Consider the following 16,128-nt stretch of genomic DNA (forward strand, 5'->3'; position numbering starts at 1 on the left):
GACTACTGCAATTTGGCCACCAAGTATGAAATAATTCAAGATGTCAATCAATTAAGATGGAGTGAATAATTAATTGAAATTTATTTGTGGATTAATTGCAATAAATCACACATTTATTTTCCTTTTCTAAATTCTGTCACTTTGAATTTGCAGCACATGAATGCACACTGCATGAAAACACAATTCCAAACTCATACTGCATTATACATGTTGAAAAAGACTATTTCAACATGTATAGTACACATATTGATACTGTGATTATGATAGTTTACTGATATATTGTGGAAAACTAAATTGGATCTACTCTTTTCAAAAAAACAGCTGATACAATTACTGTACATCAACAATTTTTAATCGAGATGCATGCATATGATAAATTCCCCCTTCAGATGCAATTACTTTACAATATTTAAGGAATAATTACTCTTGTTTCAAGCTGAGTTTTTTTTACCTTCCTCCTCACGAACATTGATGGAAACGATCTCACTATTTCCTTCTGTCTGATCTAGAGGAATATTTTTAAATATATGCATGCAACCTGTTTGAGTTCTTTCCAAACGGTTTCTTTCCTAAAACAGTTTTCCACTTAAATTTGTCAGATTTATGGATATTTACTATTTTTTGGAACAATTGGCCTCAGAAACCCCACGTTGGATCAACAAAATGAATAAATTCTCAATTAAAAAAAGAAAAAAAATATCTGATTTATTCATTATTAAGCCAGGACATACAGTATTTTGAATTAGACTTACGCTTGTAGGTTTTTCACATACAAGCAGTTATTATGTGCTGCACAATGAGCTTTTTCATATTGTCAGTAACCTACAGTTCCTGTTGGCCCCCTTTTTATTGTGAAATGACACGTGTGTATGCAGGAAAGAGCCATAACAACAGATAAAGATATAAACAATCATTTCAGAGGATTGAGAAATTGACAATGTATATACTCGACCAGGTGTGTCAAACATGTGGCCCGTGGGCTAAAACGAGCCCACCAGAGGGTTCGATACAGCCCTGTGGGATAATCTGTAAACGGGTTAGAAATAGACTCATGCTTCTCTGTATTTAAGCAAAGTGAAAAATCTAAAGTTGTAGTTACTTCAAGGTTATTGTGGTATAATTTACCAACAAAACAAACAGACATGCTCAATTGCTCTATTCCACATCAAATTTAGGGAAGTTTGTTGACTTCTCCACCAACGTGTTATCACATTTCATTTTGTGCCACCTCTGCACGGGGAAATCAAACAAACAGGGAAGTGATACTGATTCCAGCACATTGTTCTCATGTAAACGGGAAGGTGGCGCTTTAGCTGGAAGATGGTTCACTTTGCCTGGGCATGGCGGTTCCTTTTCAGGAACGACAGAAAGCTTCAAGATCAAGCTGCTTCCTGTCTTGTCTGTTGTTGTTTGTTACCCACATAGCATATGTCACGTCGCACAACAACATCATGAAATGAAAGCTGCCTCACTGCAGTGATCACAATATGATTCTCCAAATAATATGAGATATGATAGAGGTATTATTGTAAATGTTACAAGGTAATATGGCCTTACAAATGTCTCCAATTGGCTTTTTTGCATTTCTTTTATAAATTACTGTGCTGCAGGTCACATTGATTTGGGATGAAAGAACAGCTAACCCCGAGCATGAGTAGTTTGATAAGCTCCTTCTGTTCGCGTCTTGGAAATTGCTATTCAGGTGGGCTGTATTCATAATTCATCAACATGGGTCAGGCCGATGATCATGTTGACTTAACATTTGGTCTGACATTTCAGCCCTGCTCACGCCTGTCATTAGCTCTCGCCACACGCCACCTCATCAAAGTCAGTCACACAAGTGAGGAGGGGGAAAAAAAAAAAAACGTGTGGGAAAGAATACAAGATGTTATGATACTGTATAATCATTAAACCTCCTGCATACATTGCCCACAATATTTGTTCATATGATCGTTTTGTTAGTTCAACATTGCAAAAGTGGGAGAATGTTGAGGGATAAATACAGACACAAACTGTAATCCGCCAATCACACACACACACACATCAAGCCAAGCCCTCAACCCCGCCTTTCCTATGGTGAATCCTGTATCATTAGCCGTCACCCGCTGAATCCCTGGATGGAAACGAGAGCAAGCCAAACAAAAACGTCATCATATAGAGAAAGAAAAAAAAAAAAAAAAAAACTGGAGCAGCAACACATTTCTGCCAATAACAACACCACCATGTTGATTCCAGTGGAGTGATATCGGATGATATTGACTGTTGGGAGTATATGTGCTTCTCAAAGTCATTTCAGACCCAAGGACATCGACACACGAGCACACACTCACACTAACGGCACCGTCAGTCCGATCGCAGGGCAGACAATAAACAGGGGAGCGGCGGCAGCACATACTGACAACCTCCTTTCTGCGGGTGACAGCTCTCCATCAGTCTACATCAAACAAGTGCATACATGCAGGCGCACTCGCACACAGAAGTAGACACTCTGACTGATTGGCTGGTACAAAACCTGTTTCAACCTGTCAGCCTCTTGGACGTAACAGGAGACCCAATATACTGTCTTGTGCACTGTGTATGGTGTGTGACGCTCGGCTCATCATCTCTGTAACTGCCGGTCATCTGTCATCACACAGTGTTGATAATCTTAGAGACAGGGGCTCGTCTGAACACGGTGAACACCAGCAGATCTACTGTATCTGGAGAGACTAATCTGTGCTCTCATTTACTGATCCCAGACACAGACTCTGGCTAGCGAAAATGAGAGGAATTGCAATGACAGCTGTCAATGGGAGGATTGTGTGAAGGTGATGTTGGAAAAAAGATATAGACTGCTCTTACCTGCAATTTGAACAACGTCTGCAGTGGTTACGTTCTTCGGGTTCGGGCCGACCCTGAATGTGAGTGCAGGACCAAGGATGCTGCAGACAAACAGCAGAAGAGAAACAAAATGAACAGCTGCTTTGGAGCGTTTCACTGTTTCACTACAAGCCACTATCGGCACTGGTAAATGAAAAGAGCATAATGAGGACAGGCAAAGAGAATCATTTATTGTGTAAGCTCAGCATAGAGAGAAGAAACAAGGTGAATATACTAGCAGGACACAAGGAGAATGAGTCGACAAGAAAGACATCAGAATTAGATATTGAGACTGCTTGAAAACTTGAGTATGTATGTATTTGGTAGAATATTTCAAACTGAACTGTGCATGACCCATCACAGTATTTCAGTCACGAGCATATAGAATGATTTGTTTAGTTCATGTAAAGTCAAGCGTTGACGTAAACACTTTTCTAACAGGTGCTTGTTTTGAAGCTAACATAACTTGCCTCATAATTCCATATCAAATCAAACCGACGAGTTTCAAATTAAAAGCTATATAGATTTTTTTTGTATGCACAGTCTTACCAAGCTTTAGACCAAAGCTCAAATACAACAACTGCTATTTAAAGTACATACTAAGTGATTTAACCCATTGGGTGAGCTGCTGCAAAAACTTCCACACACACGTACGAGATATAGGTTTTCAAAATATAAGATAAGATAAGATATCCCTTTATTTATCTCGCATGTGGAGGAATTTGCATTGTGAAAATAGAAAAATTATGCTTTTCGCTTTCTTAGTTTGAATTTGAGCAAAGTACAGGCCTCAGCTGAGCATCTTGTGTTTGTTTTCACCTACAGTAACCTGCCTGCTCCCTCCCTGCTCCGTCTGGTCAGGAGTCAGCCACACACTTCTTTCCCTGGAGCAGAGTAAATGTTGAAGGTCCCTGAGGTTGGCAATGAAATAAAATTTAACAACCCCAGCAGATTCTCTAAGAACTCCCAGAAATCGTCTGGGAAAAGAAAAACAGTGTAATGAAAAAACGAGAATAATAATAAAAAAAAAAAAAAAAGACCCTACACGTGTCTGGTGTAACCTCCTAACATCCCAAATGAAAACATGAGAAGCTGAGAAGAGGCCATTTTTAACAGCTACCACACAGATATAAACAGGGATCAACAAGGCAACGGAAAAGCTCGTCACCCACAACAAATGATGAAGACCTCAACTGGAAAAAGGCAGTGGGAAATATTAGATCACTTTCTTCTTTCTACATTTAAAACAAAGACGTCTGAGATGTTGGCGATAAACGCTTGACCTGAGTAAACAAATGATCAAATCAAATGATTAAAGAACTTAAATGTGGTTATGCTCCAGTATTTCCTGAGTTTTATTCAGTGCAAAGAAGCTCTTTTACTTAAAGGGTGTAAATCATCTCTCAGTATGGCGAGGAAGTTCGTTTAAACTTAAATAAAATCTGCTCATTTTAAAATGTATTTCTTCTTGCTTTTGTAACATGAAGAACTTCGAGGTGTTACTCCCCTTGTGAAAAGTCTAATTCTATTGTTAATCACTTGATAGTCTAGTCTGTTGCATATCATTCAAGTGACTTTACTGTTTAACTAAAACAATACAGAATAAAAACACTGTCTTCAAATGAGAGCTTCACAGGTTCCTTTATGGTACAGACGGGTGTGAATACACATATTCGGTACAAAGGTACAGACATGAGATGAATATCTCAGCCGAGACTAATGAATAGGAAATAACCATGTTGGACCAACAGTGACTCCAGCCAAGCTATAGTCTGCTGTAATACTCTGTGGTAACAACGTTAACTCCCTTTAAACATGTGGTTTTGTTAAATTCCAACAGATTAAAGCTAGTCTTAGGCTAAACTGAGATTATCAATTGTTAATAGTGGATTCCCATCTCAATCTACCTTGCAAGGCTGTGAATTGGAGTATTTCAAAACATTTCTTCCTCTAACAGATTCACTACTGAAGCAGTTTGTATTTAAATGGGCTGGTGATTTGTACAGAATACTACAGAATTTCTTTTACATCTGTTAAAGCGAGCAGCTCAATCATTATATATATCAGATATATCTTTATTTAAATCTAGAGATTTTAAGGTTATTTTCCACCATTGACTGCAGAGATATTACTTTGCTTGTTACCACCAGTTCCCAGATACAGATGACAGATACAGTAACTAATCAATGAGTGGATGCATGAATATTCAGTCGATAGTTTATTGACAGCTGATGATTAATCACTGTGAAAGCACACGATGGCCTGCGACTTTTTTTTCCCCCCCTGCCAGCTTTAAGCCCTGACACACTCCAGTACGTCATCGTGGCTGAACTGTTATGTCCTGGAAAGAGCTGCGAGGATCTCAGCGCAATTCCCCGACAGACTGTACACCAGCGAGGGAGATTCATGCGAGCCTCGGAGTGCCGTGACCCCGAGCCGCTCGTCATCAGTCAGCACGCCGCAGACGCAGCCACAGTCGCTCAGCCAGCGGCAATATATGAGCCAATACTGCCAGACAGGCGGACCCGACCATGCACGGTTGCATTTGTAGACATGATCACACACACTGGTCTGACAGAAATGCGTCCTTCACCTGGACTGTGTTTGCTCTCCTAAATGTCAATGTTTCCACAATCTTTAGGACTCCTCGGCTGAAGGAGTCCTGCCTGGGATCTTGGTGCATCGCAAATTGAACTGACGTGATTTCTTCTTACTGAAGCCACACACACACACACGCACGTGCACACGTGCACGCACACACAGATGAAGTAAAGATAGATAAGTTATCTTGAGGACTTCACTCTGTCCTCCTGTGTTATCGGATGTGTGAGCTTGGACTTCATATTAACTCTGCTGGTGGGACATGATGAGTGTGTATGTGTAGGCTGCTTGGCGGGATATTGGCAGGGTGTGTGAGTGTCTGTGTGTGTGTGTGTGTGTGTGTGTGTGTGTGTGTGTGTGTGTGTGTGTGTGTGTGTGTGTGTGTGTGTGTGTGTGTGTGTGTGAGTGTGTGAGTGTGCGAGGATGGACTTGTGAGTGTGTGTCCCACTCCCCCTAGTGTTTCTGATGAGCAGAACACTTACGTCATCTGGGAAAAAAAAGGCCCATTTTATATCAGGTTGTCATCACCCACAACTACTATTTCAAATTTGGAGTGAAAAGGGAATGTTTTGTGCTGATTACTGCAGACGTCAACTCAATCATCATTGCACCGGCTGTCTGGAAATCTTAACGGCACCCAAAAAAACAAAAAACAAACCCTCCCTCCTGTAGTCATGCAGTGTCTGAAAGTTTCCTCAGCCTGCCTGCTGTCATGTTAGAGTGTCTCTCCTCCTATCGGCTCATCAGAGCGGGCCCGGCGCCGGGCGGCGTGCTCTGACCCAGCTCTGCTTCTCACATTCAGGCGGCCGCTTTCAAACACTCACCTGTCGAGGCCGCACAGCAAGAAGCACAATGGGCTTGCGTCATGTCCTTCGCCTTGGCTATTTCTACATGAATGCGCTTTCATTACTTCGTAAGAACGGGACGAAAAAACTATGTAGTACATGACAAAGAGTATATTTTTTGTGATTGTCCTCTGCTCAGAATCGTGTCAATATAGGGTGTGAGACTCCCTCTGGGAGCTTTATTTCAAGCATATAATAAAGCGATCATATGTGCACTGGTTAAAACATCTAGCAGATTAGGTGACGCTTTGTAAACTATAGAAAACTGATAATGAGATGTTCGTTTAGATGGACACTGCCACATATAACTGAGTCATTCATAGTAGGTGAATTCTCGCCCCTGAATCACCAATGTATTTGTTGTGCGCGCCCTGCCGGCTCAGGTCTTAGTCTTGTGTTATGTACAGTACTCTGCAATCCAAAGCAGAATAGATTAAAACATTAAATAAAATCACTTTACTTTTAAGGAAAAATCCAAGTCTGAATAATACTTTCGGAATGTCATCTAGCAAGTCAAATTTGACCACTGCTTTACACTTTTACAAACAGTACGATTTTGAGGACATTTTCAAAAGAAAAAGTCTATTCAGTTTGTTTGTCTTCCGTTGCAGGTAAACTGAAGAATCACAATGCATAGTTAGTTTTGGTGGTTCATAATAAGAATGGCTCATAATTAGCTCAGTGTTACTGAACAATAGGAAAAAAAACTGATTGTTTCGGCACTGTAAGAATAGTGATTAACCCCACAGCACCTGAGGCCGCATGCGTGTGTGTTTGTCTCCATGGTCACTGCTGATGTGTGTGTGGTATTCCCTGTGGGATTGGATGCACAATATTTCACTTTTTTCTGTGCATTTCTGCAGGTCACAATGCATTCAGTCTGTTTATTTAAAATATGACAACACATGAAACACATTTATGTCACATGTGTCTCCAAAGGAAAACGTGTTTTTTTTTTTCAATTATCGCAAAGGCAAAAATTCTAGCTCTTACTGAATATATTTGTCTCTTGTTTCATTTGTCCTTTCCTTGTTGAAACATCTTACTATGTTTTACAAGCCTGTACAACTCTGCACAGAAATGCTTTCTGAACATGTCTCAAAACAAGTCACTGCGTGTCGCTGAAATCTTATTGGTGAAGTGACTGTGTCAAATAAGACTAATGGTGAAATGTTGACTTAAACCTACGCAGCTGACCTCAGGAAAATTTAACTTTTTTTGTAGTGCATAGAGCTCTATCCATTCGTGCTTTATCCAGCTTGAGGTGGCGGTGGACTGGAGCTGATTACAGCTGAGAATCCAGTTGCTCTGATTTACGTGAGTATTGCATGTAAGTTGCATGCTCATTGGAATAGATTGCAATTTTGAATTTACGTGTGTTTTTCAGGTGATCAACTAAGGATGACACCATTGAGTGAAATGCGCAAGAGTATAAAAAGGGTTCTGCATACTTTGGACCTGGTTTCATGAGAACAATTTGTTGGAAACTGTTTTGTTTCTGTCGTTTACCATATGGTGATTGAACGGAGGGAAAGAAACGAACATGCAAACTGCATATACAAATCAAACTGCGCGGAACTCATTCCTCCACAAATAACACTGGGAAATGTGTAGCACGAGCTGTTATTTGACAAACACTAAATGTGAACATTGATAACGTGAATCATAATTCAGTAAAATATTTTTCCCATGACTCCAGCTATTATGCAGAAATGATTAAAGTAGTGTACAAACAGTCATATCGAGTGAGTCTGTCAAATCTTTAGAAAACACAGCTTTCTAAATGCACATTTCAAGCTGTACTATTCCTAGCTAATGTTTTATTCTACCCTTTAAAACCATGTCATGTTGTTTGAAATTGCATATGATCTCTTGAAATCAGTCTGCTCTTCTTTGATGTGAAATACTTAATGACTTCGTTTTAAAAATGTATTCCTATCTTTATGTGAAGAACATGCCTACAAGTATAAGAGCGATTTTTATGCGGATGGGTGGATGTTGATGGCTCATATGAAGCCTAGAATGTCATTCTCTGACATGCTATTGCTGTTAATAAGATATATATATATATATATATATCTCACAGGTTTTAGCATTTATTACCCGTTTTATGATATATTATGACAGAATTATGATACCTTATGAATGTTCTCATAAAGCCTTATACAACAGACACAGAAGGTATTACCTATGTTTTTTTTCTATTTCTTCTCTGTATGGGTGTGTATCAGGAGTTGATTGCGTGTGACATGAAATAACAGGTGTAATAACAAGATTAACTAAGTCACTGCTGACATGATGAGGCATGATGGTGTTGTAGCTCATCAAAGAACCCAACGTGGAGCCTTGATTTTAGAGGCAGAGATCAGAACGCCTCCTTGGTTGCATTTACTTCGAGGTCACTGTGTGTGTTTCCACTGCTGAACAGTAGATACAGAGCAGCCTGACAGTCTTCCCTCTCTGTGACTATTATCTGAGCCAGAACACTCTGTATCTACAGTTGCAGTGGAGCCGCACACTGCAGTGCGCCGGCTTTGGTGTGTTCGTATGCTGCGGGTGTAACTGAACCACCCAGACTTCACTTCTCCTGCAGGAGCGCCTTGAAAGGCTTGTCAGATCTTAGGCGTACACATCTCCTATGCCTCCTACATGGTCTGACACCAAATGTACAGCAGAACCATGGTACAAGCACAAAACAGCCTGGGTTCAAGGACAGTTCGTCTGCTCATTAATATATTAACCGCCTCCTGCTGGACTACTTTCTCTATTTCCTGCTCTCGATCCACTGTTGTTTCCCTTTCTCTCTCTTCGTTTCTTTGCCTCCAACTAAAAATCGTTTGATGGCTTGACTGCTCTCTTTCTGACAAGGCGTGCAGTGACAAAAGTGGCGAGGCAGTGTTTTGAATACAATGGAGACATCAGTATGTGTCTGGAGGTAATTAGGCCTGATTTCTCTCCCTGTGAGAAGTCAAACCCTCTAAAAGGTCAGAAAAACAACAAACGCCTACATTCTCTGGCAGTGTGGCACAGCATTTTCACACAAACAATCCTTGCAGTGGCTGGACAACCTTCACTCTGTTCCCTCGAGCTCAAAGGCGCAAAACAAAACCGTTTCAAATGTGGCCAATTATCCTTTATTGGATGTATGGCTTGTAAACTGAGGCAAAGGCCATGATTGGTGACAATGTGGGGTGTTTGTGTCTGCACGTACGAGAGCTGGGTGAGGTCTGCGGCGTGGAGGTTCACTCTCTGGGTCAGACGCTCCATCAGGTCCGAGCCTTGGTTGCTGGTGAGGGAGCTGGGGGAGAATCACCCAAACACACACACACACACACACACACACACACACACACACACACACACACACACACACACACACACACACACACACACACACACACACACACACACACACATACACACACAGCAAGGCGTCACATTCTGAGGTCCATACCAATGCAAGGTACAGGCAGCCACTCAGCCGTTAAAATGCTATTTTTTAGGGAGATACTGCCACAATTCATACCCACAAATGGGTCATTGCACACACGCAAAAGCTATGGCTGTCTGAATGGATGTACTGCACACATTTGCACACCCAAAGACAGACACAAACACACACGCACACACGCACGCACGCATGCATGGACACAAACAAACACACAGAGCACTGTGCCAAGGGAAAAGGGATCAGCTGCCTCTTCAGGCTTGGTAAATCACCTGCTTTTTTTTTTTCCAGCAATGAGACAAACAATAAGGTGCAAATGGAACCTGCATGAGGTGTAATGGCTGTATCATATGGATGCTCCTCTCTCTCCCTTTCCCCTTTCTCATCTTTCTTCTTTCTCTTCTTTGCCCACATTGGCTTTCTTTCTCCGGCGTGCACGCATGCTCAAAGTAAAACATGATAACAGAGGGTACACAAACACACAGTCACGCACGCGCCCTCACGGTGAGATGAGAATAATAAGGTGCAAATGGAATGGAGGTGAAGTGTAATGGTGGTCTGATAAAGCCATGCCTCATCTCAGCTCAGTCCACGGCTGCTCTCAGAGAGTAAATCGCCAAGGAAATAGACCAAACAAAGGCAATCTGCCGGCCAGCGCGTTGCATGGAGGAAATGAGAAGGGCATCCACACAAACACACTTGGAGAGCGACTTTATTGCTGACGGCTTAACCTGGAATCACTGCGACTGCCAAGTGACTGCAAGGTGACACACGCCAACAAGTCATGGATCATAATGAGACATTGTTTAAATTTTGTTAGCACTGCCTCGCAGACAAATGTAGGATAAAGTGGGAAACAATTTCATGCAGCACTGGGTATTGGATGCATCATCGTTTACTGTACATGTGGCTTTTTTCTTTTCTTTCTTTTTTTTCCCATTTACTCAGCATCGTCCTGATGGGTGCTTTGGAAATATTGAAGTCAGAATTATACTGAAATAGTTTGTTCAGCCTGCATGTGACATCACATTACAGCAGCGTCTCTCTAACAGAACACAGACCGGTGTGCACTGCAAGCGTGGATGATTCACTCCACCTTTGAGAGAGTGGGAGTTTTTTTTTTTCTCTCTCTCTCTCTCTCTCTCTCTCTCTCTCTCTCTCTCTCTCTCTCTCTCTCTCTCTCTCTCTCTCTCTCTCTCTCTCTCTCTCTCTCTCTCTCTCTCTCTCTCTCTCCACTTTTTGAGGGGTTTTGAAAGTTAAAGATTCACCGAAGCAATTCCAGACACGTTTGCATCCCTCTGCGGTAATTCTAGCAACTGGAGAGCTCCAGGAGTGACTTGGTTGTTGATGCTAGCACTTTTCCCCTTGGGTTTCTTCTCTGTCTCTTTTCTCTCCCATCCATACCTTTTCCACTTCCCCCTCCACACGTAGCCAATCCCACCTTCTCCCTATTCCCCAAACCCCCCACTACCACCGCCACAATGTCAGGAGCTGTCAGATAAGCAGGTTTGCGTAGCCTCACGGCAGGGTGCGAAGAAGCTCGGGATAACAACTGTGCAATCATGAGGTCTGCAGCTGATGCAGACACCTCTGTAGGCCCACTATAGGTGTCCGCTCGGCGGGCTGAGAATAGACGGCGCGGACGGGGTGAAGGTATTTCACTCAGAAGGTGACCTGCTTCTTCCCCCTGGCACATACTCACCTATATTGTCTGTTTACATCTTAATCTGCGAGTCCTATTTCTGTGGCAATAAGGTGACACAGATTGCACCCATCGGACCTTTATGAGCCCGCGTGTTGAACAGGTGAAGGACGACTCACTGACACCGGACTTGATAAGGCCATAAAGGGATTTGAGGAAGGGCCAGGGGCGAAGAGACAGTCGATAGGAACTTATCTGTGCAGAGCCCGAGCTGAGTGAGATGTAAGGGAGAAGGAGAGAGAGGGAGAACTTGGCTGCCCTTTCTGACAAAGTATCATCATTAAAGCTGTAATACAGCACAGTGATACCCACACACTGAGGGATTTATCATCCCTGGTATTGTAATCAGGTGCCGCACACACTAAGGATTTCAAACTGCTGTATCCTTTTACAAAAAAACACGTATATGTGGGTGGCTTCGGCAGGAACGGCATCTCTTTAAGACGGTTTTAAGTAAGTGAGCAAAGCAGACATATGCTGAGTATTAAGGTGTGTGAAATGAGACAGCCTTGAAACAGGTCCAGCAGCGTGGCTGACAACTGGTGGGGGAGAAAAAAACCAAACAAACAAACAATAATATGAAGCCTCTGCAGTTGGAGTGGCAAAGTTGCAGCCCATGGTCCAGAATTGGTCAACCACGGGTCTATTCAGGCCAAAAAGATGACTTGAGTGTGAAAACAAAAACATAAACTTCAATTTTATAGTATTAATGTGCTATTTCTGTTTAGTTGTTTTCACTGTTTTACTAAGAGGAGCAAACATAAAAGCTTCCTTCCTTATTGCAAGCGTATCGAGCAAATATTTTTAGTTTAAAACAAAATGTATTTTCAACATTTCACTTTACTTGGAAGAATTGGTATCACTTAGAATGATGTAAAATGGTAAAAGTGTCTTTATCATTCTTTGCAAATTTCAAGGCTTTTATAAAAAAAATATTGATTTAAATTTTCTCTTACTTCTTTGCTTCATTCAGGGATTAATATGCTGTTCCAACACACTTGAAATGAAGTGATCATCACCTTGTTGAAGTAATGATTTTCCCTGAGCCAGCTCTTAATGATGCTGGCTGAACAGATCATGTTGTCAAAGCTTTGGTCAATATAGTAAAAGGAAAAAAAGAAAAAATCTTTATCAGGTTGTTATTTCTTCAAGACATGAAAAATGATGAAGGTCATTACTTTAAGATTTTGATGAAATTTGGCTGTATTTAGTCGCAGAACGAAAACAAGTCTTACACCCATGATCTGCAAACTGCACAACCCTTTGTGTAGATGATGACCACTCAAGAGTGATAGAAACCTTTACCCAACTATTTCTATTATTACCTGTTTTTCATTTACAGCACAATTTAGTCAAATATCCATTCATTGCAGTTCAGAACTTTTACTTAAATAAAGAAGTTGAATTGGTACTTTTTTACTTTTCGCACAGACTTTTTTCCAGAAGATCTAATAAAGCAAAGAGGTGATCGCCTTTCAAAACCTCTAGTTCTGACTTTACTTGAGTAAAAACCCTGCCTCTGTAATTGCAGTCTTTCAGTCACTGCAGTACTACTGAAATGAAGAGTACTTTTTTACTCTGCCTGCCTGTCATATGAAGTCTTTATGACAATGACCAAGATAACAAGTACAACATATTGTGGTGGGAGAACATATTTGTAGTTATGTTGAGACAACTGTGTAAATATATCATATGATATGTTATAAGTAGTTTTTTCCTTTTTTTTTTTTTTTTTTTTTACTGAAATAAAAGTAAAAAGGTACAGGCACTGAAATGTCAATAATGTCTGAAAACCTTCTCCATTTGAAGAAGGTTTTAGTCCATCATTCCTGCTATTTTGCCAACGTTCACCAAGTTGTTCATGTCACACTTCATTTAGATCAAATGCATTAATCTATTTGTACATTTTCTTTCTGATTTACTGGGCCCGGATATGTCCATCATGTAACCATTATTACCTCTGTAAATCAGAAAACAATCACCATGTCTCATACAAACGGATGACCTCTCGGCTGTGTTGGGACAAGAGGTTAACATCACAAGTGTGTGCAGCTAACAACTGTATAGCCTGTAATATATTCATAAATATATCCATGTAGTATTTATTAGTATCTACTTCTAGAAGTACACACAAGCCATTACAAAACCAAAAAAAAAAGCATTTCGCTGATATTCAAGTATAATTTCCCAAGCCCTGCTGCCACAGCATGCCTCTCTCTTACTGAGGCTCGATGTAAAGCTGCTTTCCTTCTACAACAGAGAAAACACGGAGCCACGCAACGTCTTAAATCACAGCGTCTGTCTCTGAGATGGACTTGTAAATAAATATTCAACAGGGAGGCAGAACACAGATCAAACAACACAAACACAGAACAAGCAACACAATAAAATGACTTCAATCATTCATGTTTGGTGCCGCCAATAATGTAACAATAGCAGATAACACTACAATTTGGGGTATTTTATATGTAATAGAACCAATAACTTACCAATAATGTCAGGAAATAGCAAAGAGAAAATGTATAACCATTACTGGGAGAGAAAGAGAACTGCATAAAAAACTATGCTATCCACTCCACCTATTTTTCATCAGAAAATGTAAAAAAATAAATTTTATTTCTAAGAAATGCAGACGTATTTATGTATCATTGCATTATTGTATGCAGTGCATGCTACATAAATAAATAAATATATTTTAAGACTATTAATTACATTATTAACCAAATATTATTACATTACACACTCAAAGAATTCATTACATCATTGGCAAGTTAACATGTTATTGGCTTTGTTGCATTTAAAATATCGGCAATCAACACAATATTGGTAGGTATTGTGTTATTGGCCATTAATACATTATTGGATAACACAATTATGAGCATCGCTTACTTTGTAAGTACGATGGTCTTATATAAAAATTTTTATAGTTTAGACGGTGAGTACATTTTCCATACCATATAAGCACACAAAATGGTATTAAATGATGGGATCATTGTGGCTGTGTGTGTGACTCATACTCACTCTGAGCCCGTGATGATGTAGCCAAAGTGTCTGTCCTTCCCTCTGCTGGAAAACTCCTTCACTCCCACATGAACCAGCTGAGTTTTGACTTTCATGTCCGTCTTCTGTGGCTCTTCCTGCTGCTTCCTTCCTGCTGGTCCCCGAGCCCCCTGCATCCACCTCTCAATCTCAGAGTCCACCTGTGCTCCGGGCCCCTCGGCCCCGCCGCTCAGCCGCAGGGTGGAGCCTTCCTTTGCAGGAGCAGCAGCCGCGGGGTTCTCCACCCAGCGGTGGGGGACGGGGACTCGGTCCTGTGTCGTCCGGCTCTGGACGTTCTCCATTCCAACCATTTTCTGGAAGGAGGCTGGTGGTCCACCGTTGACCTCTGGAGCTTGGCCAAAGGGCTGCATGTCAAGGTAAGCCAGCAGCTTGGAGAAGAAGGCCGCGTGCTGTTTTGAATCAAGGAGGGTCTTTCTTTAGATTACGGAAGTTAAGAGGTAACCTCAATATTACTTATGGAAGAGGTTTTATTCATGCTCAGAGTAGACACTTCTCAAAACTGTTCATTATAGGAAAGGTGCAGGACCAATAACATGCTTTTCAATAACAGATGATCAAACATTGCATTGAGTAGCTCGACTACGATAATTCCAGATATTTTCACCAAAACTCACTGCACTGTGCAAAATAATTAATTCAAAAATATTCTGTGACTACACCAGTTAGAAAGCAGTCAGGGAGTTTTCTATGATTCCGCAGTTAAGACTTTTCTTTCAAGTCTCATAATTCAACATTAAATTGTAGTCTGCACAACTTTCAAATCATCCCCATTTGAAGTAGCATTCAAAAGTGAATAAAGCCTAAGTTTGGACATGTCTGGCTCCCAGAGAAACCAATTTGTTGCTTGAGCAGAGTAATTTTAAATTCACCTTGTCAATGGGCTCTTTGTTTGCGCCGTCTATTTGTTGGCCTGGAAACAAACACAATGTATGTGAGCAGATTGTGTGAAAACTGAAGTTTTCTTTTGTATTTAGCAAATGTAAAAAAAAACAACAGTTATGACTCAAAATCACAGACTCCAAAAAACATTTGGCAGCACACAGCGTGAGAAATACATAAACGAGGCTTCATTAAAGCATTTATAAATGTTCAGTTCTATATATTATCACATCTATGGCACATAAAATAAACACATGAAGCTGCCAATTTGAATTTCGTCTCGCAGCAGAAACACCTACCTTGCTGTTTCATTTCCAGTGTGTTTGGAATCTGCTCCTTATTTGATTTCAGGTCCTGGTCTTGATTCAGTTGCATTTCTGCCAGTGGCTCCCTGTTGCCATTCACGCCGCCCCTGGAGTCGGTGGCTCCTGGTCCTGGACGGGCCCCAATTGCAGGCCTCTCCTCATGCGCCTGATGTAGAGCTCCTGTGATGACCCCGGTCAGCTGGTCCAGGTCTTTGCCCATCAAAGCCTCCATGTGGATGCTGTGCCTCCCGAGCTGATTCACCACATTCTGGATGAATCGTTCTGGACAGGAAGAGAGGGAAAGGAGAGCCCGAAAAACAGATTACATTGTACTGAAACTACAACAGAAATGGCACGTTTCCAAAAGTGTAAAACAACAAACTACAAGAAGAAAAGAAGGCTTCTGTGGTGCATAAATATCACCGCGAG

At 41.1% G+C, this 16,128-nt stretch overlaps 1 protein-coding gene across 1 annotated transcript in view; it reads right to left on the minus strand.

Moving 5' to 3' along the window:
- ptprn2 (protein tyrosine phosphatase receptor type N2) overlaps positions 1–16,128 on the minus strand; it is a 140,871-nt gene that overhangs the window by 84,136 nt on the left and 40,607 nt on the right. Inside the window, exons 6-10 of the mRNA XM_080489049.1 lie at positions 15,694–15,981; positions 15,385–15,425; positions 14,477–14,904; positions 9,517–9,603; positions 2,842–2,921 (exon numbers count right to left, since the gene is read on the minus strand). Coding sequence (XP_080345175.1) covers positions 2,842–2,921; positions 9,517–9,603; positions 14,477–14,904; positions 15,385–15,425; positions 15,694–15,981 — 924 coding nt within the window. The remainder of the gene's footprint in view (positions 1–2,841; positions 2,922–9,516; positions 9,604–14,476; positions 14,905–15,384; positions 15,426–15,693; positions 15,982–16,128) is intronic.

This window comes from Lipophrys pholis, assembly GCF_963383615.2.
Source record: "Lipophrys pholis genome assembly, chromosome: 20".
Lineage (NCBI taxonomy): Eukaryota > Metazoa > Chordata > Actinopteri > Blenniiformes > Blenniidae > Lipophrys > Lipophrys pholis.